The sequence below is a fragment of the Anastrepha obliqua genome, chromosome 1 (assembly GCF_027943255.1).
Source record: "Anastrepha obliqua isolate idAnaObli1 chromosome 1, idAnaObli1_1.0, whole genome shotgun sequence".
Taxonomy (NCBI): Eukaryota; Metazoa; Arthropoda; class Insecta; order Diptera; family Tephritidae; genus Anastrepha; species Anastrepha obliqua.
The window spans coordinates 10,886,679-10,912,740 of record NC_072892.1 but is presented as its reverse complement, the minus strand read 5'-3'; the positions used below and the strand labels follow the sequence as shown (position 1 = coordinate 10,912,740).

The following is a 26,062-nucleotide window of genomic DNA, read 5'->3' as shown; positions in this document are numbered from 1 at the left end:
TTGAATATACGGCGGGATTTGCCAGGCCGACAATGTCAATATCGTCAGCACGCATGACACTTTTGTAGGAAGTGGTGCCAAAGCGGTTCAATTCAGCAGCACGAATAATTTTTTTTCAGTAGGAGATTAAAAAAGTCACAAGAAAGGGAATCATCTTGTCTGAATCCCCGCTTGGTATCGAGTGGCTCGTAGAGGTCTTTCCGATCTTAATGAAGCTTAGCACTCAACATCATTTTACACAGCCATATGAGTTTTGCTTTGGTATCAAGTTGAACATAGCGGTCTAGAGGCAATTCCTGTTTGTGCTGTCGAAAACAGCTTTGAAAGATCTAGTCAATAGTAGATTTGTCAGGCCTGAAGCCGCACTGATGAGGTCCAATCAGTTCTTTGACGATGAACTTAAGTCTCGCACATTATGCGTTCACAACATAATCTAGGTCAATTTCTAACTTAGCCTCCATTGCAGTCCTTCAGGAACTTCTGTATTTGAATGTTTTAAGACGCTATTCAGAGGCAGCTTTGTCGAACGCCTTTATTTATGGTAAAGTTGTCACTGTGTTTTCCTTTGAAACGTGCACTAAGCATTCCACTCCTTTGAGGCTTTGATAATATCAATGAGCTTGTCGAGAACGCCGCAGCTTTCGAACAAACTCCATGTCGCGTCGCGAAAGATGGTGTCAAATGCACGTTCAGAGTTAAATAAGAACAAGTAAAGTGGCGGTCTCCATTCATTTTATTGCTCTAAAATTATCCGTCGTAGCCGAATGGGTTGGTGCGTGACTACCATTCGGAATTAAGAAGAAAAAGTTTTTTCTAATAGCGATCGTCTTTCGGCCGGCAATGTCCCACCTCCGAGTGTATTTCTGCCATGAAAAAGCTCCTCATAAAAATATCTGCCGTTCGGAGTCGCTTGAAACTGTAGGTCCCTCCATTTGTGGAACAACATCAAGACGCACACCACAAATAGGAGGAGGAGCTCGGCCAAACACCCAAAAAGGGCGTACGCGCCAATTATTTATAATTATGCGTAAGGTTTTTAGTGATCTACGCAGAGTCGATTTGGCTTAAAGTTGCTCACAATTCTCGAATTACAATAGTTTTGGTTATGACAGTATGTCTTAATGTTTCTGCAGCTATTGTATTAGTTATCGCGATAAAATATTTCATAAAATATTTAATACGGCTACCTTGGCAACTTGTAAATGCTACACCGTGCGCTTCAACAACTCCTTCGTTGCTCTTTCCTCTCATGAGCTGCTTGGTGGCTTGGCATTTACGTCATCACAATCGGAAATGAAATTATGAAAATGGAAAACAGTAAATAAAGCAGTTAAGACGCACTGGCACAGTTTAAATTGCACATACACTCACACACACACATACATGGACACACAAATACGCTGCGTCTTAATTTAAAAGTTCTCATATTCGCGTTAGTTCTAAGTTTCACCCTTTTTGCGAAAGCAGTTGCCAGTGCCTTTGGCATTCCAAATACCAAAGTATTTAAGTGTTTTTCATAAGTGTCACTCAGGAATTAGAAGCGAAAATAAGCGTTTATCAAAAACTTAAGTTGCGCACATCTAAACGCCTCCACGTCTAAAGCGTGCGAAATTTAGAGGCGACTGCTTCAGGCCTCGCGCGGTTTTTCTTCTTTGCTAATTAACCTCTTCTGAGACTTAGTGCTCACCCAGAAAGAACCAGTTTCGGCAGGCAAAACTTTGCTTGAAACCCCAAAGGAACTTGCCACTTACCTAAAAACGTCACCGAGGGTTTGTGCCTTGCCTAGTGTAATAAGCATATTGAGAGTGTGTGTGTGCGTGGGAAGTTAAAGAAATACTTACCTGCCATTAAGCAGAGCTGGTGTTATTGCCAATGGAGGCCGTATTCAAATTCCAGAATGTGTTGCCAAAGGTTCTTCTGTTACCTCATGTCATCTCCTATCATCTAAGTACTCAGCTGGTTTTATGAGTTCATATATTCTTGTGTGTATGTATGCGCGTATACTGAATATTTACATGCATACGTGTGTATTTTGATGAAAGTGTAATTAAACCTGCCGTTTTATACTGCAGTGTTTTACGGACGTGCTGACTTGAGCATGAAATGACGATACGAGTGAATGCCCACACATGGATACATCTTACATACCTGCACACACACACACACCTTACACACTGACATAGATGTTTTAAGCACTTTGGTATCCGTTACACTTCTGTGTTTAGTTATCGCCTAGATTTTGCATGTGTGCCTTTCAATGGCGAGAGAACAAACGCTTGCAGCTGGTGTATATACTTCTAGATCATTTCACACGCATCAATCGGCGACGCCATTATCCCCCACTCGCAAAGGCGTTAGCAAACATTGCAACACATTTGACATTGACGGGCTCACTTACAGAAAGTTGGATATATATGCACACTCACAGTGACTCACAAAACCAAGCAAGCTTGCACTATTTTTATTTTGATCGTATAAACCTGATTTATGGCATTATTTCGACCTCCTTAGGTTGTAGAAACAAATTGTCCCTGCTATCCATTGTAGGACTGATTCTCATTAACCCTACGAAAGAAATATCACAAAACTCGAAAGGCTGCTTAAGTAAATTCGAAATTCGTAGAACAGAATCATTAAGTCTACTGGTAATACCAAATCGTAGACTATCTTTTTTTTATTCCTTTATTGTTCCATTTGGGCTTCAACAAAATATTTAAATTTTATTCTGTTAACCGCTGTTCTCTTTACGACAACCCACGTTCGGTTAACGGTTTTCATTTGACGAAGGTTAGAACGCCTCCAAGTGTTTCGTGGTCGATTGTGTCCTTGTGGGTTCCATTCCAATGCTGATATGCTAATGCTTTCCGCCTGTCCTTTCTGAGAGTGTGCCCGATCCATCGCCATTTATGACCACGTATGACCTTTTGGATTAGATTTTGCTCGGTGATCTGCCACAAGTCCGTATACTTTCCTAGACTTTCAAAAATGGTAAAGTCATAAGCAGAAGCTCTGACTAGGTTGTGATGCTATCTTAGCCACTATACAGCGTTCATTCAGCTCTTTCAGACTAGCGTCATCCACCTGCAAGTACAAAAACTTGGCGATAGCAGAAAATTTTTTACGAAACTAGCCGCGGAAAGGACAACATAACACAACTTGAGCAGGTCGATAGTAGAAATTGAAATGGAAACTAAAACTAAGTTGGTTAAGACTCTTTATCAAAGCGTTATTAGAAATTTACAGTGCAATTAGTTTCTTTCATCATACGTTTCAGTTTTAAGTGATGCGATGCCAAGCTACGTAGGCGTTCAAGATCCGAGATATAGGAGTTTTTTTTACATAGAATTAAAAAAAGTGTGAAAAAATATAAGTCTCATGGCGTTATAAGGGGTCAAAGGGCAAAGTTCTAAAAACCAGGGCGTTCATTCGCAGCATCGCATTCTGACATCGGTAGTTCTCTATGCTAACGTTCAAGAACAATCCCTTTAAATAAACCGCCAACCAGAAAACCTCAAACAGCGATTTTGCCTAGAGTATTGACCACTTCAGGCTGCAAAGACCAACAGAAAGAGCAATTAAAAGCAGCAAATGTTGCCGAGCGTCATATCGACCCCCCAGGGGTCGACTTCCGAAGTACCCGAATTGCTGGCAGAATCGACAATCAAAACAACTAGCAAATTATCAGTTAACCCATTTTCTACCGCCGTTGCGTTTTCGCAACAGCAACTTTGAACCTTTGTGGCTACAGTAAAAAAAAGATATCTCTAAAATGTTATATTTTATATTGTAATTTGGACTTTTGACTTTATAATTATGTTCTAAGATTTTTTGTGTGCGGATTTGTTCCAAATCAGGACAAGTGTAGAAAAAAGTGTGCAAAATAATAACTTTTTCATAAAACTGTTTGAGAACTAAAAATAGTTTTTTTTACGTTTTCTACTTGTTTCTTAAATATTAGACATGAAATAATAACATTATCATACCAGCTGCTAATGCAGCTGAAGTTTTCTTGCAAAAATAAACTCTTAAAAACAGGTGTTGCGAAAACGCAACGCTGGTTGAAACGACTCATATGACTTCAACGTTTTGATGACATTATTTTTGGCGGGAAAATTGATGTTTATGTCATTTTCATATGGCAATTTGTGCCATAAGTGCTATTATTTTTATTTGTGCAAGTAAAAATACATTTAGAAGTATTTTGTTGAAAGCTTTTGTCGTTTTGGTAAGACTAATGTGCTCTTGATATTTTTTGTCAAAATTTTGTGCCCTTACTTAATTCTTTAGCAGTGAGGATGAAGGCGAAGTAGTTTCAGCTAAACGAATGAAAATTGTTAAGCCTATTTTGGAAAAAATAACTTCTGTCTTATATTGATGCTGTAAGTGACGAAGAACTTATTGACGATAATGAGATGATAACAGAGGTACCAGCTATGACGGATGTTTGTGGAGAGTTGGAGGTCGAACATGAATCAGATGTGGAGGATTTTGCGTCGCCACCGTCATGCTTAGTTGGAATACCTGAAGATGGACCATCCTGTTCTGCAAAAACAACTAGGTACACAGCAGAAAAAGATTTCGGTACACCAAACTGGAAAAAAACCAAACGAATTGATTTTAAATTTGGACCCCCTGACGAATCAGGTGTGGAATCTTTAAAAAGCAATATTGTTGATTCTATGAGTGAGTCTGAATATTTTATTCCTATGATAATTTTTGGCTCATAAAATTTTTCTTTCATGTGGCAGAACACCATTTGAATTGTTTCTGCAGTTCTTCGACGAAGAAATAATGGAAATGCTGGTCGTGAATACAAATATGTATGCTCACCAAAATAATATCGTGGTGGATATTAGCAAACAACAGATATATCGTTTCATCGGAATTTTGATACTAAGTGGTTATCATCAATACATCACGTTGAACATTATTAGAGTACACAACAAACACTTGGTATACCTATAGTAAAGCAAGCTTTATCACGTAATAACTTCCAGTTGATCAAAAGAATATTTCATCTAATGGACAATTATGGCATTGATGCCACAGATAGATTTGCTAAAGTTCGTCCACTTATTGATGCACTGAATCGTAAGTATATACATGCAGTTTGGAGTTTTTGAAACGTTTCTTTCAATTGATGAACAAATGATACCATATTTTGATCGACATTCGTGCAAAATGTTTATTCGTAACAAACCAATTCGATTTGGTTTCAATTATTGGGCTCTTTGTTCAGACAGCGGTTATTTATATGCAGTAGCACCATATGGAGGATCGAGTGTACCTTATGACAAGAATGTAGGCTTAGGCGCTTCTGTTGTTCTATCATTGTTAGAAAACGTTCGAAATGCAGATAACCATGCCATATATTTTGATAATATTTTGTCGTCATACTATTTGTTTTGTTTGTTGAGTGAAAAACGTTTCAGAGCAACAGGAACTGTAAGATCAAATCGTCTTAGAGGTGCAGAGAAATTGCTAAGCACTGGAAAAAACTGAAAAAACACCAATAGGACTACTGCTCCGAGATAAATAATAAATTATATGTTGCTCGTTGGCAAGATAATGCAGAAGTAACAGTCATTTCTAATTTCAAGTCTGTCGACCCACTAGCTGTCTCACAACGTTGGTGCAAAGCCGAGAAGAAAAAAGTATCTGTTGACCAACCTGGACTTATTCATGACTACAATCAACACATGGGAGAGGTAGACCTACATGATAATACCGTAGCTAACTATCGCGTTGGTGTTCGTGGAAAAAAATGGTGGTGGCCGTTATAGAAAATTCATTGCCTGATTTCGCAAAAGTTAAAGACATATTGAAATCTTTGAATCTCAAAGCCAGTAAAATTTTAATGTGTACCGTGAAATACGGTCCCTTTGCGGGATAATGATCCCGGGCATTAAGCAAAGGTTGAACTGAAACAATTTGCAATTTTTGTTAGTATGGAATTCTAACCTAAAGGCCGCCGTGGCCGAATGGGTTGGTGCGTGATTACCATTCGGAATTCAGAGAGAGAACGTCGGTTCGAATCTCGGTGAAAGATCAAAAAATTAAGAAAAAGTTTTTTCTAATAACGGTCGCCCCTCGGCAAGCAATGGCGAACCTCCAAGTGTATTTCTGCCATGAGCTCCTTCAAGCTCCTCATAAAAAAATCTGCCGTTCGGAGTCGGCTTGAAACTATAGGTCCCTCCATTTTGTGGAGCAACATCAAGACGCACACCACAAATAGGAGGAGGAGCTCGGCCAAACCCCCAAAAAGGGTGTACGCGCCAATCATATATATATATATTTATGTATATACATATTGTGACTGTATATACATATATATGGAGTTCTAGCCTTAATGTATGTAAAACTAGTCCACCGATTCAGATTCGGTTGGTGCGTGACTACCCTTCGGTAGTGCCCGGTTTTGAAGCCCACAGAGGACATGAAACATTAAAATAATAGAAAATGTGGTTTGTACCACCAGTCGCCCATAGCTGGCAATGGAACACCCTCGAGTGCATTTTTGTCATAAAAAAGGTCCTCATAAAAACCAGCTGCCATTTATGAAAAAAAAAAACGTTAAGACGCATAGCATAAATAGGAGGAGTGGCCCAGTCAAACACCGAGAAAATGGTTCAATAATAAATATAATAGGACTATGAATAAGTTCCTTGCCGTTTTACAACAGATGGCGTAACTTGATTATTATTCCATCGATCCACATTTCCAAACATTCATTGGAGAGCTACTGTCGTAAGGCACAAACGTCAGTATAAGTTTTTTATTTGAAGCGTAAACAACAATATTTTTACCACACTTGAAAATGTCGAATTTCGTGCCAAATAATGTGTTTTTGCGGGGAATTTTTTAATATGAAGAAAAAAGCAGCCGAAAGTCATCGTATCTTGGTGGAAGTTTATGGCGAGCATGCTCTAGCTGAGCGAACGTGCCAGAAGTGGTTTGCACGCTTTAAAAGTGGTGATTTTGGCTTGGAAGACGAAGAACGCGAGGGTGCGCCGCCAAAGTTCATGGATACCGAATTGGAGGAATTGCTCGATCAAGATCCGGCTCAAACGCAAGAAGAGGTTGCAAAAACTTTGGGAGTTGATCAATCAACCATTTCCAAACGTTTAAAAGCCATGGGAATGATCCGAAAGGTAGGCCATTGGGTGCCGTATGAATTGAAGCCAAGAGACGTTGAACGCCGTTTTATGGCATGCGAACAACTGCTTCAACGGCACAAAAGAAAGGGTTTTTTGCATCGAATTGTGACTGGCGATGAAAAGTGGGTCCATTACGACAATCCAAAACGTCGGGCAACGTATGGATACCCTGGCCATGCTTCAACATCGACGTCGGCGCAGAATATTCATGGCCTGAAGGTTATGCTGTGCATCTGGTGGGACCAGCTGGGTGTTGTGTATTATGAGCTACTGAAACCGAATGAAATGATTACGGGGGATGTCTACCGACGACAATTGATGCGTTTGAGCCGAGCACTGCGAGAAAAACGGCCGCAATACGCCGATAGACACGACAAAGTTATTTTGCAACATGACAATGCTCGGCCACATGTTGCACAAGTGGTCAAAACATACTTAGAAACGCTCAAATGGGATGTCCTACCCCACCCGCCGTATAGTCCAGACCTTGCGCCATCCGATTACTATCTCTTCCGATCGATGCAACATGGCCTGGCTGACCAGCACTTCCGTAATTACGATGAAGTCAAAAAATGGATCGATTCGTGGATTGCGGCAAAACCGACCGAATTTTTCACAAAGGGAATCCGTGAATTGCCAGAAAGATGGGAAAAAGTAGTAGCAAGCGATGGACAATACTTTGAATATTAAATTTGTAACCATTTTACGTCAATAAAGTTTCAAATTTCGAAAAAAAACCGCACGAACTTAACCATAGTCCATTACTCTGTGATCAAAAAGTACCGGGAAGGTGATGTTGACTGTTTTCTTCGATTGCCAAGGCGTAGTGCACCATGAGTACCTTCCATTAGGCCATTAGTACCTTCCAAAGAACGGCTGAAAATGTGGGTAAACAATTCTTGGAAATTGTGCTGGAATATTCGATTATACACCAAATAAATACCATCGTGCAAGCACCGTATTCACCTGATATGGCCCTGTACGACTTTTTTTGTTTCTTAAGTTGAAGTTACTCTTTCGTGGAAGGAGATTTCAGTCGATAGAGGAGATCAAAAAGAATGCGACGAAGGAGCTGAAGGCTGTCTATTCGTCGGCCTACCAGGGTGCATGGAGGACTGGGTTAAACGTTGGCACATAGTTGTTGCTTCAGAAGGGTCATATTTTGACATATTTTGTTTTATTTAAACATTTCCAGTACTTTCTGATCATAGGGATATTGCGTATAGGAATAAATTACCGTCCTTCTCAGCGAAAGTTACGAACTATTTAAACAATTAAATAATTAATTAAATGATGTTATGTGAAGTATGTGCCATTGGATGCTATGACTTTACACCATCTTTCAGGCAGCATATGGATTCCTCTCACGAAAAACTCGAATCCTTTTGACTTGATCCATTCATTCAGCCAGTTTGCGATGTTCTCGTAAGAAGGGATCGCTCTCCAATAAGAGCTGACTGCATTGATCGGAGCAGATGGGAATACGGCGGGTGGGGCAAGATTTTCAAATTTAATGCCTCTAAACTTGTCCCTCTATTACTGGACCGATTTAGCAACATGTGACCTGGCGTTGTCATGCAGTAAAATCAGTTTGTCATGTCTACCGCCTCATTTCGCCCGCTTTTCTTTGAGAACTCGATTCAAACGCATTACCTGTGGTTAGTAACGACCACCAGTGATGGTTTCAGACTGTTTAAAGAGTTCATAATAAATTATACCCTTCTAATCCCACCAAATGCACAACATAATCTATGAAGCATGAATATTTTTTTCGTCGTCGATGGGCCTGGTTCACCTGGCAGGCTCCTACATTTTCGACGCTTAGGGTTATCATAATACATCCATTTTTACTCCCCAGTGACGATGGGATGCAGAAAATCTTTTCATTTCTGCCGTTCAAGAGGCATCTTACACTTCACCAAACGTCTCTCGATATCCCCCTCTCCTTCAATTGATGTGGCATCCAGTTACCTGCTTTTTGGACCATTGCCATCACGTGCAAAAGTACACCAGCAGTTGATTTAGACATATCATCAAAGGTTCGACATGCATAGTCATCCAATAATTGTTGTGATTGAGTATCTTCGAATTTTTTCGGTGCCCCTTCGCATTCTTCATCTCTGACGTCGAAATTGCCACTTTGGAAGCGTCGAAACCAATCTATATAAATTTTATTTGATCGAGCGTGATTACCGTAAATATTGATCAATGTACGACGCGATTCAGCTGCACTTTTCTTTAAAAGGTAAAAATGAAGCATGGCTTCCCGCAAATGATGTTTTTTCGGGACGTACGTAGACAGAAAATGATTCCCATATGCAATCCATTTAATTTCGACTAAAGGTAATAATGAGCAAATTTTAACCAATAAACTTGGAGAAGCTATGAGAATAGTCTTTGATATATCCAAGAATATTGATTTTTTTTTAATTTTTGTGGTTTTATACTAGAGATCTGTGCCATCGACGGGGTGAATGTGTGTGTGCAGGATAAAGCCCGTTCCTTCAAAACTCAAATTTTTTGTGGACGGTCAGGTTCTGATCAAAGTATTTAGGTCGGTAAAGTTTAGCTCGAAATGTATTGATGGACGACGAGCTTCTTCACAATATCTTTTTGGACAACATAGACTAAATTTTGTTCTCAGATTAGATTACGGCTCTTAAATAAGGAGGCTGACTATTAAGCGAGAAAAGAATTTGAGACAGGACTTGAAAAATTAAGCCGTTATTAAAAGAAGGCGGACTAATTCGGGAACTGCCAAATGTTGCATTCATTTCAACAGTCACTTATGGAAGAAAATGTAGCTTGCGGAGGCACTTACAAACAAATGCAGCATCTTAGAGAAATACATACTTAAAGGGTACTGAACTATTGGCCACATAATCTCATAATCTGTACGTTAGGGGCTAACTACAATCATAAATATGAAGAAAAAGTGCAGCGCATTTAGCAGGTTCTGTGAAATTTCCCGTGCTTTCTACGTAAAGCGCGGTCTTCCCACTTTTCCAAATTTACCATGGGAACTAGGTTTCTAAAAACAAATAAAAGAAAAAATCTCAAACCCAAAAACTTATCCTTTCCATCCTTACCCCCGCACAATAGTCAGCGCTTTCTTGCATTGTTGCTGCTAAAAAAAGCAAAAACAAAGAAAAGCACACAGTTACACATTGCATCTAGTGGCGCCAGCAAGACGAAGCGATAGCGCAGACACACGAAATTTAGCGAAGTCTTCAACCATCTGTGCGATCCTTCTGTCACAAAAATGTGAAACACAGAGGGCACTCCAAGAAGTAAGAAGGCGTTGTTCCTAAACAGCGACAGCTGGGCTTTCCCACTACTTAGGACTGGTAGCGGCATGCTAATCACCTACCCTGTCAGAAATCGAAACAGATTAACGAAACCAACGCAAGACTGAGTCTTCTCGAGACACTATGCTTCCGAGATGTGTGAACAAGAAAAAAAACCCGTGCTTTAAAGAACGCCCTTCAGGTTTCTGTAGCATCGCTACTTCGACGATCTGTGCAATGTAGGCATTTGATCGCAAAAGGGCTGGTTGAAAGGGATGGCTTAAGGATATCTATGGATAAGGGTGGAAGGACATTTCAGTGGCATTTGGAACACACCCAGTCACAGCCGTATGAACTTTGTTTAGCATCATCATGTGTAAGCAGATTTAACCCAAAATAACCTGAGACAATTTTATATGGTACAAATAATTTAGCATGGAGCAACAAAATTTTACAAGCAGAAATTAGAGTTAAGTGAAAAATTGGTCATTTTTGACTAGTTACTTTGATATGTCGGGTGTTTATTTAAGAGTTTGATAACTTGGAATGATAATACGGAGCAGATATGGCAATAATATCGAAGGAATAAGCTGAACTATAATATGGAACATCAAATTATTGAAAAAGTTATTTCCAATAGTGGTTGCCCCTCGGCAGCCAATGGCAAACCTCCGAGTGTATTTCTGCCATGAAAAAGTTCCACATAAAAAACAGAAGAAAAAACCCCTTTTGCCGCTCGAAGTCGGCTTAAGGGGTTAGGTGGGTTTGAAAATTTAAAAAAATCGATGTTTTTTTTTTTGTCTTATTAAATAGTATAATATGTTTCAAATATTCTCCTAAAATTTCAAATTGATCCGAGTAAAGTTCTACGAGATAGACCCTTCAGAAGTTCCGCCCATCAGGCCATGTCAGTGCAGCGTTTCACAGGTATACGCGTTTATCTCAAAACTCGATTTTTTAAGTCGGTGGACACGATTTCTCGAAAAGTTATGAAGCGATTTTGTTCAAATTTTGCACACATCTTTGGAATAACATTATCAAGTTATTGAACGAAGGATTTTTTTTTATTTTTATTACAACTAATTTTTTCGAGCCAACACATGACGAAAATTTGTCCAAAAAATGTGTTTTTTTGTTCAAAGTCTGTCAAAAATTCAAATTAAATTTTTTTTTTCCTTCGTCCAGTAACGAGATTTATCCATGTACTAACGAAATATTTTTGGTTTTTTGATTTTAAATGAACCAATAATGAGTTATGCTGTCCACGGCAAGAGCATTTTTTTGTGAGACGTTAAGGGAGATGAGATACCAACGGCTGAGTTTTCGGAATTTTTAAATAAAAATTTCACAAAATACTGTTTAAATATGTATCTTTGATATGCTGAATTGTTTAAATAAAATATATGATTGTATATATTAAAAAAAAAATAGTAAAAATACCCTTTTTTTGAACCTCTGTAACCCACCTAACCCCTTAAAACTGTGGGTTTCTCCATTTGAGGCACAACATCAAGACGCACACCACAAATAGGAGGGAGAGCTCGGCTAAACAACTAACAGCACAAGTAAAAATCTTTTGTTATATAGTGGGGGTTGTGTTGTTTTCGTTGAGGATATGCAATGCGATGCCAATTGCTTTTGGCTTAAAGAACCATGGGGGATACTTATGAGAGTGCCATATTTAGTTGGCTTTAAAGGAAAATCCACTTCTGAGCGATGTTCTATGATTTTGCTTATGCAGGCTGTATTTTGAGGTTGTTTTTCCTCTTTTGTAGGCTTGCCGTTGCTTGCATGCTTGTGGAAGTCACTGTGTATGCTTACGAAGTGACACATACCACCTTAAACTCTCATCTGATGTTCACATGATATCTCTGCAATACAAGGATTCCTTACGTGTCCTTGCCACGTTGTACTTTGAGTATCCGTGACATCTATAGTGAACTATGCGTATTTATGTGTTTGTGCAGCTCATAGCTAAGTTGCATTTGTATGTAATTAACGCTTTGGCATTTCACTCACAAACGCACGCATACTATTGCAAATGGTGTTATGTGCACGTGTAAATTACACACTACTAATTGTGCGATGTTAAGTACTGGAAATGAGGTACACGTGCGAATGCGCATTTCACCTTGGCATTTGTGTAGTTCTTAGTGTCAAAGCATTGACACTGAGAACTTTTCTCTTTTCTTTTTTCGTTTTCACTTTTCTGCTTTTCATTTACTTTTGAATTTAATTGAACCTTTTTTTCTTAAAAAGAACGAGCGCTTTCAGTGCTGCATAGCTGCATTTGTGTGAGTGGCACTGGTAGATGATTCCCACTCTTTTCACTCACTAATTAGTGTACAATGCGTATGTGTATGACCTTTTAAGTACTTCAGATGAACAGCTTCTGCGTATGTGTATTTTGTGGAAAATATATTTAAGCGAATTTGATATGCAAAATACCTGTACGGTGTGTAAGCATTGGATGCACTCTATAAATAACAGATGAACAGTCAATCAAGTTCACCTAACGCAGTGGCCTTTGTTGGGAGTGTCAGCAGCTTGACCTCAGTATAAAGTATGTATAAAAGTAATAGCATATATCTACAGATGTAAATGCTTTTATGCACAATAACGGTAAATTCTTATACCCTAATAATAAACATTCGATACCAAGAAGAAGCGAAATATCTTTTAAAAATAATTGATATATTATTTTTTGTTTATTAATATAATAAGAGAAAGTCATTCTTTAATTTCGTTCTAAATTCTCTGGTATTTTTACACTGCATACAGGTCTTTAAGCAAATATTTTAGATATAAGGAAAACAGATCTACCAGTTGTTTTAATCTTAATTTCTGGAGAAAGTTGGAAAAAATTACAAAAAATTTCCAACGCAAGCTTTTTTTGTATTTGGGGAGTGTATCCCCTGAACTCTAAGTATTGCTGCTGTTTCAGTGAGTGAGCGCACCGGTCCGAGAATATCAACTCATCGCAGTTCTCAACAGCTCAGCTTTACTCACACTAGCGTGAGGGGAATTTCGTATAAAGAACCTGTGCTTGAGAGGTTCAATTAACTTAGAAACTAATAACAAGAAGTCATACGCTAGAATATACCTAACTTTAATGGAAATGGAGCCAGTAAAATTACGGAGATTTTGCATAATAAATGACCGCTTCGAATGAGGTGTGTTTGCAACTCGGGGACTGCGGTAATAAGCAAAAATACCCTATTTGAAGCTTAGTAGGAGAAAAAAAGCCGATTTAGTCTGAATGATAATTTGTTGCTTTCAAATTGGTCAAATAATCGACGGTAATTTAGAGATATTTTTCATCCAAAATTAGTGCAAAACCATGTTACAGTCAATGGCCAATTAGATCGTTCTAAAGCGTACAATGAATAATTTTTTGTGAGAGAACTCTGGTTAAAACCAGAGAATGGAACAATTTTGCGCAGTAGGCCTGGGAATCGTGAATTATTTAATTTATAAATAAAAGAATGAAAGAATAATTTCGTGTTGCTAGTTAACTACCACGCAGATTGAAATTCGATGCCGCTAGATTTAATGTGTAAGTATGGTGTCGTTAAATTTCAGAGTTATGTCAAAAATTCAGGCACAATTCAGGTCCTTAAGTATATGTAATAGCTACCTTTTTAAAAACATTAAACACACCATTTGCAAAATTTTAGAACAGTAGTTTGGTAGCTTTTCAGAAAACGATTTTGAATAATTTGAGGCACAAACTTGAAGGAGGTATTGTTCAAAACACACCAAAAATTTTCATCTGCAATGTTTGAACAAACCAAATATTTTTTTCTGTTCAAATATATATGTTAACTCAAAAAAAATTATAAAGGGTGGTTAAATTTTAAAGGCCGATATTGGATGTAAATCACACCTAAACGTCAAGCTTTTTTCTGCATTTCATCTAACATTTTTCAATCTCAGACTAGTTCAATGGGAACCATTAAAGATACACAATCCAGCAACGCGTTAAAGTAATTCAGGCTTATTATAAAAACGGGCGTTCAAATCAAAATGAATATCGCGCACTTCATCTCCAGTGCTGAGGCACATTTTCACCGGATACGTCCATAAGCAGAATTGCCGCATTTGAGCGAATGATATTCCAAGAGTGATTGCCGAAAAACCAATGCAGCCACAAAGAGTGACTGTTTGGTGCGGTTCATGGGCCGGCGGCATTATTGGGCCGTATTTTTTCCAAAATGAGGCCGGTCAGGCAGTTACTGTGAATAGTGTTCGCTATCTTGAGATGATAACGAACTTTTTATGGCCCGAATTGGAAGATATGGATGTGGACGATATGTGGTTTCAACAGGACGGTGCCACTTGTCACACAGCTAACGAAGCAATGGCTGTTTCGCGCGAAAAATTTGATGGCCGAATAATCTCACGTCGCGGCGATGTCAATTGGCCGATAAGATAATGTGATTTGGCACCGTTGGACTTCTTTCTTTGGGGTTATTTGAAAGAAAAGATGTACGTCGATAAGCCAGCAATTATTCAAGAGCTAAGGGATGAGATAATTCGGCACATTAACAGCATAAAACCTCCATTATGCCTCAGCGTCATCATGCCTCCACCTTCGGATGGAGTTGTGTCACCGAGCCGCGGCGGCCATTTGGCCGACATTTATATTTCCATGCGTAATTGAGCTATACAAATATTATCATAATAAAGAGAAATGAACAACAGTTAAACAAATTTTATTTTATTGAAAATCAACACCGGCCCTTAAATCTTAACCACCCTTTATATGAGAAACAAAATAATACATAGAAATATAAAAACAAAACATTTTTCTAAAAATAATATATTTTCTTATATTTTTTCTTAATTTAATTATTTTTTCCAAAAATAGTTTTCGAAAACAAAAATTTTCTAAAAATAATATATGAGAAACAAAATAGTATATATGCCCATAATTATGAAAGTCATCTAAGTCAAAATTTCAAAAAAATTAGTTTATCTTTTATTTTATATCCACATTATCTTAAACTGTATATATTTATGCCCGAATTCTGTAATCAGTCTCAAGCCACTAATTGAGACTTTTTGTGGTGAAATTTGATTTTGAGACTAGTTGGTATTCAGTAAGCAATCTCACGTCATTAGTCTCAAAAAAAAGTCACTAATTAGTGATCTACTTCTGAGCAGCTCACAAAACGAAAAATATGGAGGAGGAATAAATTATTTTATATAGGTATATAGCAAAAAAAGCGCGAAAATGAAGCGAAGTAATATGTTTTGGGTAAAAATTTCTTAAGAACACGAATAATTGTGTATTTATTGACGTTTTAGAAACATGCGTAGACGGATTCTGGCAAGTTTACGCAGCACGGAAGGCCCATTCCTTCTGGAAGAAGACGTTTTCAGGAGGTTTTTTAGATTCCCGAAATCCTGTTGGGAACTTATTCAAGATCTCAAACCACTTGACAAGTTTGAGCGGAATTCGAGAATTCCATTGAAGCTTCGTGTGGGCTTGATGTATTAATAAAAATATATAGGTGTGCATTACAACATATTACTTTCAGTTTGTTTCAGTACTATATTTTCTGGCAAATGGCTGCTACCAAAGCGTTATAGGAAACTGCCACTTCTCGGCAATGAGTCAACCAAGAGTGTCGAGATGTATTGGGCAAATTTGCAAAATGTTAGTGGAACACAAACACTTTGAAATTAGTTTTCCTAATGTGGCGCACACTGGGGATTTTTGTACTGAGATGCGGAAAAAAGTATACATACCAAAAAATATTTACATTTTTACTACTAACGAAGTTGTATATATTTGTGTATGAAAAGAACATGTTTAAAAACATTATTTTTTAAAACTATTTTGTAAAAAAAATTTTTTTAAAAATTTTAAAAAATAATGTTTTTTAAAATTCATAAATTTTATTTTTAAAAATATATGGAAAGAACATGATTTAAAACAATGTTTAAAAACTGTTTTAAAAAAATGTTGAAAATCAATGTTTTTTCCATATAGAAAAATATACTACTGCGTTATTTGTAAAAATATGAAAATTTTTATATGGACTGCCGACAAGTGAATAAATAATGAACAAATATTTATTTTTAATGATGTCATACATACACAAATTATACACATTACATATTCATATAAAACATATTTTTTTGCAAATTTTATTCTTGTAAAAGCGCAATTACTTCCTTGCTTAAATCACTGTGCTTTTTCTTATTGAAAGAAGGTGTCAAATGTGATATCAACGGGTCTGATGTCACCATCATTCGGTGCATGATGTCTTGATTCGTGGCAATTCTGCTGCATTTTCTGGAGTGTCTGAGTCTATACTTTTTGTAGTCCTTGTTTCGACATTCCTGAGCCTCTTCAGACAATATACCCACAGGGAAAATACAATTTTCCATTATATCCTTACCGTGTATGAGAATTTTATGGAGAGTAGTTGGCATATTGTACCATTCATACAAAGTAACAAACTTTTTTGCTGTCTCCATACAAAAATCTCCAAATTTTGTTGGGTTCACTGGCTCACGTATGGTTATGGCTTCAAGAATAACAGCAAATCTTTTAATTAAATCTTCGTCCAAACCTGTTATTTCAGAAACTAAGGTTGGATTGGCAAAGAATCTTCGTGACGTGTTTCCGGAATTTGTTGTGCCGGATCCTTGCTTGACAGTATCAACCTGTATCCCAATTTTATCTTTTAGCTCTCGTTTTATCAATTGTTTTCTGGCTTTTTTTATTGGACGAGTATGTGAGTCGACTCGTCCTCGTTTAAATTCCATATTATAGGCTACATGCAGAAGACACTCCATCAGCTTGATACGAGCATGGAGAGGTGACATGCCGAATTTCAGTGCTTCTTCATTTACGGGCCTGGATTGAACTTCTTCAATTTTATTCATTTTTGAGGTTGTTGCTCCACAAATAAAACAAGAACATGCTGCTAATGTTTCTGTCACAAACTCCGCTGTTTTACCGTCGATCATCGAAAAATATAATTGATGTTTTACTTTAAATTCACGATTATTTACTGTGACTTCGGTTTCTCAGAGCTTCGATATTTCCTCATCTACTTTTCTCTTTCGTTTCGTATAACTTCAGAAGTCTCTTTAACATATGAAAACTGTAATGTTCTACAATACTGTGTGGAGGAAGCTTTATCATTAATCCACACTGATTGATTTATGTTGTCACTTCGTGATAATTTTAGTGGTACTACAGATGTCATATATAAATGAGAGTCAGACACTTCTTCCGTTGAAAAACTTTGGAGATACTCACTTTGTCCCGAGGCTCCATCAGAACCCCATTTAGAGTATCACGTGAGATTTTCGCTTGTAATTTGGCTTATCTCGTTTATTGATTTAGTCTCTAAAATTCTTTTAATAGTGTGATCCAAAGCTTTTGTAAGGGTACACTTGCTGAACTTTCAGTAATAAATATGCCTTCTGGATAACTTTTAGTCTTTTCTTCCGAGAGTGCTTTGTAAGATACAAGTATGTTATATCCTTCACGTTGTAACCAGTGCATAAGATACTCATATTTTTCTTTTGTGAGTTCTAGCTTTGTAAACAAACCAACTGTTTTTTTGGGGCAAATTTTCCGATCAGCTTTCGAAATATTGGATGTAGAAGCAAAATCAATCACTTTTTGGGGAAACATAGCACGTACTTCATCCCTTTTATATCGCTTAGCACGATCACAACACTCGTCAAAGGATTTTCGTGGACGACCAGTTTTAGAGCTGGTAGAAGGTTCACACTCATCATTACTTAAGTCAATTTTAAAAGTTCCTTCAAGCCAACTTGCGTTCTTACTTTCAAATCGCGATTTTGTGCGCTTAGAATCCAACCACCTTCGTTTGAATTGAGAGTAAAAATTTTTGTATACTGCATCCACAATACGGTCAATTTTATGTTCACTTATGACAATGTATGATTGTTCCAAAAATAATTTTAATTTTCTCCTATCGTTGTCATATTCCAGAAGCTTCGTGCATAAATCCGCGTATGAAATGGTGAAACTTTCCATTACATATTTGTTTACATTGACAAACTCAGTAAACAGTATAATTATTACGATTCACAGATTATTATTAATATATAATATTATATAATATATAAGCCAGCAAATATTTACGCACAGGATACATGTACAGTGAGTCAATAAAGTTTAAGTACACCTTGTTATTTCTTACAAACACTAAGAATTATCATAGTTATGTTAAAAAAAACTTCATGCAATATTTTAGTATCATTAAAAGAGTAAATTGTTGTCATGAAAACCGGTTTTTTTGTTGTTCCCGTTATACATTTTAGATGCATACGTAAAATAATATTTATTAATATTTATTCTTTTGTACATACTTTATCCCAAAGTATGCTTGGTAGGTTGTTTTCACGAACTCTGTGATCTGTTTTCTTTGCTTTTGCGAACAAAATTTGCCACATATATAACAAAAACTGTTGATGCTTTCCATTTCAATTCAACCGGGCTATTCGGGTCATGTTCTTCGATTTCGATGTAACTTAAATATGTTGCTCTCTGGTCAAAAAAATGAGACACGTATTTTTTTGTTCGCCAGAAAAATTTTTTTTTCAAGAGTTATCGGCAATTTTGTTTTTCGGCTCAAACTCGACTTTTTTTAATTATATAAGAAAAATTTTTTTTTAAATGCCCATAACTTAGTCAAAAATAAACCGATTTTAATAATTCTGGGTTCAAAATGATTGTAATTGCTTACACGAGCGACTTCATGTAGAAATAATTGCAAAAAAGTAGTTGAAAATTTTTTATTTAGCAAAAAAGAAAAAAAATTAAAATTTTTTCGAAATTCAATATTTCAAAAAGTGTACTTTTTTTTTTTTATAACTTTTTCCAAATCAAGAGGATACTTCAAACTTCAATTTACCTGAATGCCCAGTAGCTCAAATGAGTTGTTTTTGAGTAATGAATTTTTGAGTAAAAAACCTGTTTCGCACTTTTTGTTTTTTGCAAAATAAAAAATTTTCATCTACTTTTTTGCAACTGTTTCTACATGAAATCGCTTGTGTAAGTAATGACGATCATTTTGAACCCAAAATTATTAAAATCAGTTCAGTTTTGACTAAGTTATGAGCATTTAAAAAAAAAAGTTCTTATATTATTTTGTAAAGTTTTAAATGATTAAAAAATGTATTGTTTAAATTTTAAATATATTTATTGAAATTGTATCATTTCAAGCTAGGCATCCAGCTTGCGATACGATTATTTTCTTTATTGTGTCTTACATACTACGTACAAGCGTTTTTATAGTAATTTTTGTCAATGCAATCCAATAACAATTTTTCGGTGTTTACTTGTGTAATATGATTCTAGCATTCACGCGCCGCACATAAAATAATTACGTTAGCTATGTTTGCGTTTACTTTCAAGTGTAATGAACCTTTTAAGAAATATGATACTCTATTTAAACGGCACAGCACAGTGAATGCATAAGTGGACAATAAATAAAAAACCCAAACAAAATGTTTATGAATATTAATGTTAAGGCATATCCGACTTATAATCATACTACACCTCCCTTCTTCGGAAGAATGCTCATACAACTTTTTTTTTGTATGAACATTCTTTTACATTGAATTGTTAAAATAAAATATGTACATAAGAGTAATCTTATATGTATATATTGTATTAATTTTCTAAGTTTAGAACCGTCTTTAAAACTACTTATTGTTGATAATTCTTAAGCCTATTTTTGTGAACTATTTGTTCTTTTAAAGATAATTTATCGACTATAGTAACATTATTTTTATTATCTATTGCTTTAATGGTATAAGGCCCACAATATTGGGGTTCTAGTTTATGGGCCACTTCATTCCTTAGTAAAACTAAATTGCCTATGCTAAAATTGTGATCTAAACTATTTTTATCATAAAATGTTTTTTGCTTAATTTTAGCTATGTCTATCATATTGCGAGCTCTTTTATGTGCTACTTCTAGCCTAAATCTTACTTCTCTAGCGTAGTTATCTATGTTATATAATGGAGTAATTTGGTCTACATTTTTGAACTGCTGAAACATGTTTGGTGTTTTTCCAAAAACTAATTCATACGGACAATAATCATGTACTGTAGAAGGAGTGGTGTTAAAACAGTATGTGAATCAGTGCCAGCTTGAGCATTAATTTTGCTAAGCTATAAAATGCAAGTTTCTTGCACAAACAAAGTGCAAAATATTGCATGAGTGCTGACGATATCTGCACCAAAAATTGCAATATATTTGCAAGTGCCCTAAAAAAGCACAAAATATTAAGTCCTGACGTGATCAGCCAAAACGATCCGTCAGCTGCGGAAGGAAGAACTTACTTAGTTAAACCATTACAACAAAAAAATAGATGAACAACCGAGGTCAAGGGCCGCAACCAATCTCCTTGGAGGAATACAGGAGACGGAACGGGCTCAACAAAAAATCAAAAGAGGTTTCCATCCCAAAGGTGAGCAAGCCAAAAAGAAGAGGAGGCTACACCACCAGAATAAAGAGGGAAATCAGCATACTCATCAGGGAGGTAAACCAGCAGCCACCACCATCCTGGGAAAAAGCTAGCGCAATCTGGGAGCGCATAACCCAACTGGAATTCCTGCTCCAGCAGAGAAAAGAATTTAAGTAAAATACTGTGCATGATTGAATGCAGACAGTTAGAGTCAAAAAAGAGACAAAAATAATTTTCTTTTACATAAATTAAAGTTAAACAACTTTGGCTTCTGTTTGCCTTATACAAAATGTTGACTGTAAAAATTACTCAGAAGGTCATTTTTATGAAAATGTTTTAATATGTTAAATATAATATGCTTACTTAATAAATGAATTAACTTGAAAAAAAAAAAAATGTTTAATTCCAATGTAAAAAAAAAAAAAAAAAAAAAAAACAAAATTTTTCTTACATTATACATTATTACATTGCATAAATTATTTGATTTACGGTATAAGGTCCCCAATAGATAGTCTTTCAGAAATGGGAAAAACCTTAACAAAAGTTGATAAACCCAATGCCAATGTAGTAAACGAAGTAGTCGTTAACACTGGCTTAAATTTAGTAGAAATTTGCTTAATTGTAATCACAGTCGTAACCTTATTGATATTAGCATTAAAATTATATGCTATGCATAATAAAAAACTAAAGAAAAAGTATATGAGTAGATCTAATGAGTTAGACAAAATATGAACAAATGGTCCGAAATTCATAAAACTTTACTGATAGAAAAGGAAAATTTCAAAAAATCGTTTAAATGTATAAATAAAAATATACAAATAAAACATTAGTATTAGCATTAGAATCAATTAGAAATTTAACTTATATAAATTTCGAGCGACTCACAAAGGATCATCAAAAAGAAGCTCTTGACATATTTTGGCAACTACGAGATCAATTAGTAAAAGTTTTAGCCAAATACAACATCCAACAGGAAGTATCTCATTCAATTAATGAGAAAATTTCAATAAATATTATTGAAAACCCACCAGCTAATCTATTAACAAAGCTTGAAGCAGTTTCCTCAGAAACAGATTGTCCAATTACTAATTCAGAAATAGAGTCAGAAGAAGAAGGCGAAATGACACAAACAGTTGTGGAATTTCTCAGCACGGCTGCAAAGCTAGTGACTGAATTCGATGGTAAACCAGAAAATCTACGGTCATTCTTAGATTCCTTAAAATTAGTTGAAGTGATCAAGGGTGAGCACGAAACTGTTGCTGTTTCACTCATAAAAACAAAATTAAAAGGGAATGCCAGAAATCTCATAGACACAGAAACAACAACCTCTGAAATAATCACAAAACTTAACAGGTCAGTTAAAGGAGAATCGGTAGAAGTATTAGCTACAAAAATAATGAGTATCAGACAGAACAACAAACTAGCTAATAGTTATTGTAATGAGATAGAAGCTCTTACAAAAAACTTAGAAAATGCCTATATCACAGATGGGTTGTCGGCAGAACTCGCAAGTAAATACTCGACACAAACTGCAGTAAAAGCATTGACCAAAAACTGCAGCACTGAAAAAGTCAAACTAATAATGGAAGCCGGCCATTTTAACAATATGAACGATGCGATAAGCAAATTCATTGGTAGCTGTACTGAAGCTACAGGACAACAAAACACAATACTACATTTTGGTCAACGACCATTTAATGGACGATTTGCCAGAAATGGAAGGTTTCAAAGAAGAAACAACTTCCCTAGAAATCAAAATCGTTCAAATTTTGATAATTTAGGAAATAATAATCAAAATAGATATCGTTACCGACAAGGCAGACCAAATTTCAACCGGAACATGACACACAATGTACGAGTTGCCCAATCGGACGAAAACAACTCGGAAAACTAATCTATTCCTCTAAGATACATACGCTTAACCTTAACTTTAGCATTTTTGTACAACTTAAAATAGCAGATTTAAATACAAACATTACACTACTTGTAGATACTGGCGCAGATATATCACTCTTAAAATTCAATAAATCCACTTTTCAAAAAATAAACACAAAACACATTACAGCATTAAGCGGTATAGGGCAAGGCAAAATCAGTTCTATTGGTACAATATTTTTTGATTTAAAATTTACGAAATTTTTAATTCCACATAAATTTCACGTTATCCCGGATAACTTTCCAATTCCATGTGATGGTATAATAGGCATGGATTTCATGAAAAAATTCAATTGTGTATTAGACTTTACTCAAAATTACGATGCTCTAATTCTGAGACCAGATAATTTAACACAAATTATAGAAATACCAATAACAACAACATGTAACGACGAAATAATCATTCCCGCAAGGTCAGAAGTTATACGAAAAATAAACTTACCTAATACCTTGGATGAAGCACTGATTCCAAATCAAGAACCACACCCTGGAATATTATAGCCAATACCTTGGTAAAACCTGACAACGCCTATATCCGCATTTTAAATACAAATTATAATACAGTATCTTTAAAGCAAAGCAACATTTTAACTGAAAATGTTTCTGATTACGACATAATAAACAATAACACGGGAAATGCACAAAGAAAAACGGATATTCTCAACAAATTGAGAAAAAATTTTCCTAAAACATATGAAAAACAATTGACAAACCTATGTTCCGAATACAGTGACATATTTGGGTTAGAAACAGAAACAATAACAACAAAATGTTTATGAATATTAATGTTAAGGCATATCCGACTTATAATCATACTACAATTTAAAAAAAATCGATTTTTAGCCGAAAAACAAAATTGCCGATAAAGCTTGAAGAAAATTTTTTTCGGGCGAACAAAAAAATACGTGTCTCATTTTTTTTACCAGAGAGCAACATATTTGAGTTACATCGAAATCGAAGAACATGTCCCGAATAGCCCGGCTGAATTGAAATGGAAAGAATCTATATAAGAAAATTTTTTTAATTACTCATAACTTAATCAAAAATAAGCCGATTTGAATGATTCTCGGTTCAAAATAATTGTAATTACTTACACGAGCGACTTCGTGCAGAAACAATTGCAAAAATGTAGCTGAAAATGTTTTATTTTGCAAAAAACAAAGAGTGCGAAACAGGTTTTTTACTCAAAAATTCATTACTCGAAAACAACTCATTTTAGCTACTGGGCATTCAGCTCAATTAAAGTTTGAGATGTCCTTTTGTTTTGGACGAAGTTATAAAAAAAACAAAAATACACTTTTTAAAATATTGAATTTCGAAAAAATTTCATTTTTTTTCTTTTTTGCTAAATAAAAAAATTTCAACTACTTTTTTGCAATTATTTCTACATGAAGTCGCTCATGTAAGTAATTACGATCATTTTGAACCAGAATTATTAAAATCGGTTTATTTTTGACTAAGTTATGGGCATTTAAAAAAAAATTTTTCTTATATAATTAAAAAAAGTCTAGTTTGAGCCGAAAAACAAAATTACCGATAACTCTTGAAAAAAAATTTTTTCTGGCGAACAAAAAAAATACGTGTCTCATTTTTTTGACCAGAGAGCAACATATTTAAGTTACATCGAAATCGAAGAACATGACCCGAATAGCCCGGCTGAATTGAAATGGAAAGCATCTGTTGCAATCGTTAGCACAAGGTTTTCGTGACGAACTCATATTTTCGAGACAACAATTTCTTTAAAACTGAAAAATGACACTAACTGATAACTTCTGAGTCTAACAGCAGAAAGTGTTTTACCTAAATATGCAAACAGATAACGAAACCGTAGTTAGGTTTAATCAAATTAGTGCAACTGTAGGAGGGCACTTTAAATTTGTTTAGTAATTTTTAATTTTGCGTTTATCTCAAGAACCAGAGTCAATTCAAAAAATGTAATTTCATACTCAATATAATATATATAATGATGCTAAAGTGCTAATGAAAACCATTAACAAAATTATTGCCGCAGATTTTTTTTTTTTTTTTGTTGCCCTGTGTTATCATTGCCAAAAAAAAGGCAGTGGCGCCTGGTGGCACCTGCAATTGATTAAAACTGAAAGAGACGCTATTAAGGAACACGTTGATACTAGTTTCTGACCGTAGGTAAATGTAGCTCAACTTGCAGATCCAAGAATATGAAGGAATATGATTTTTTTTTTGTTTTTGTAAAATTAATTATAAGTAGATAATCAAATGCTTCACAGCCTTTGTTCTTCCGGCTAAAATATATAAAAATATCGTACCCTAAATGAAAAATAAAAAATTCGAAGTCGGCTCAAGCAAAAGGAAAAAAAACCACCTTGGGCTTTGAAGTTTTTTCTTAGTCAGTTCAATACTATAAAACAATTATACTTTTCACATATCTATAAAAAAAAACTGTAAGTCGGAATTTAGTAATTCTTTTTGATTTTATTGTTGGTTCTATTCTGGAATTTAGAAATACCATTAAACATTGCGTAGGTGGTATGTTGGAAATTTGACTTTTTTCCGTAAAATCCCCAGTGTGCGGCGGTGCATTACAAGAGCATAAAGACGGGGTAAGTTTTGAACATGGTACAAAATATGCATTTGCACCATTTCAACGGCTTAAAATTTGCAGCTTCCATAACAAATTCAGAATAAAAGGCGTCATAGGTGCTATTGACTGCACACATGTTGCAATACTTTCCCCGCAATCTTTAATCGCTGGAGTAGTACCTCATGAATATATGAATCGCAAGGGATACTACAGCATTATTGTTGAAGCCGTGTGTTTATAAAAAATAAATATTAGTTTATCAACATTTTGTAATGTTTATAACTAATAAGCCCATTCCTGGATTTGCAATGACGAACTAATTTTTCAAAATGTCAATGCACGATTCCCAGGATCATGTCATGACGCCGGTATATGGACAACTTCGCCGGTGAGAGTCAAACTCATCAGGGAACACATTTTGGGAGCATTTAAATGGCTTTTAGGTGATTCAGGTTATCCTTTGGAGCCATGGCTACTAACACCAATAGCAACACCTTCTTCTGCTAGCGAAGAGATTTTCAATAAAACACATATAAAAGTAAAGAACACAATTGAGCGTGCCTTTGTAGTCCTGAAATCACGATTTCGGTGTCTATAGCACGTTCTCAGATATTCGCACAAAAATGCGGCAGCTATCATATCAATATGCTTCAA

The 26,062-nt window shown here is 35.6% G+C and overlaps 1 protein-coding gene across 1 annotated transcript; it reads left to right on the top strand.

Annotated features, from left to right (window-relative positions):
- The first annotated feature begins 4,412 nt into the window (after positions 1-4,412).
- LOC129236040 (putative nuclease HARBI1) lies at positions 4,413-26,006 on the top strand. Its single transcript, XM_054870219.1, has 3 exons — positions 4,413-4,683; positions 25,393-25,641; positions 25,699-26,006. Exons 1-3 carry the CDS (start codon positions 4,413-4,415, stop codon positions 26,004-26,006), a joined length of 828 nt encoding a protein of 275 aa, XP_054726194.1.
- The last annotated feature ends 56 nt before the right edge of the window (positions 26,007-26,062 follow it).

What these genes read in the sequence shown, in the direction of transcription:
- LOC129236040 (XM_054870219.1), top strand. Translation starts at nt 4,413, where the DNA reads ATGATAACAGAGGTACCAGCTATGACGGATGTTTGTGGAGAGTTGGAG. An exon ending in CAATATTGTTGATTCTATGA is followed by an intron (nt 4,684 to 25,392) that starts GTGAGTCTGAAT and finishes TAAAATCCCCAG; the next exon opens with TGTGCGGCGGTGCATTACAA. An exon ending in CATTATTGTTGAAGCCGTGT is followed by an intron (nt 25,642 to 25,698) that starts GTTTATAAAAAA and finishes ATAACTAATAAG; the next exon opens with CCCATTCCTGGATTTGCAAT.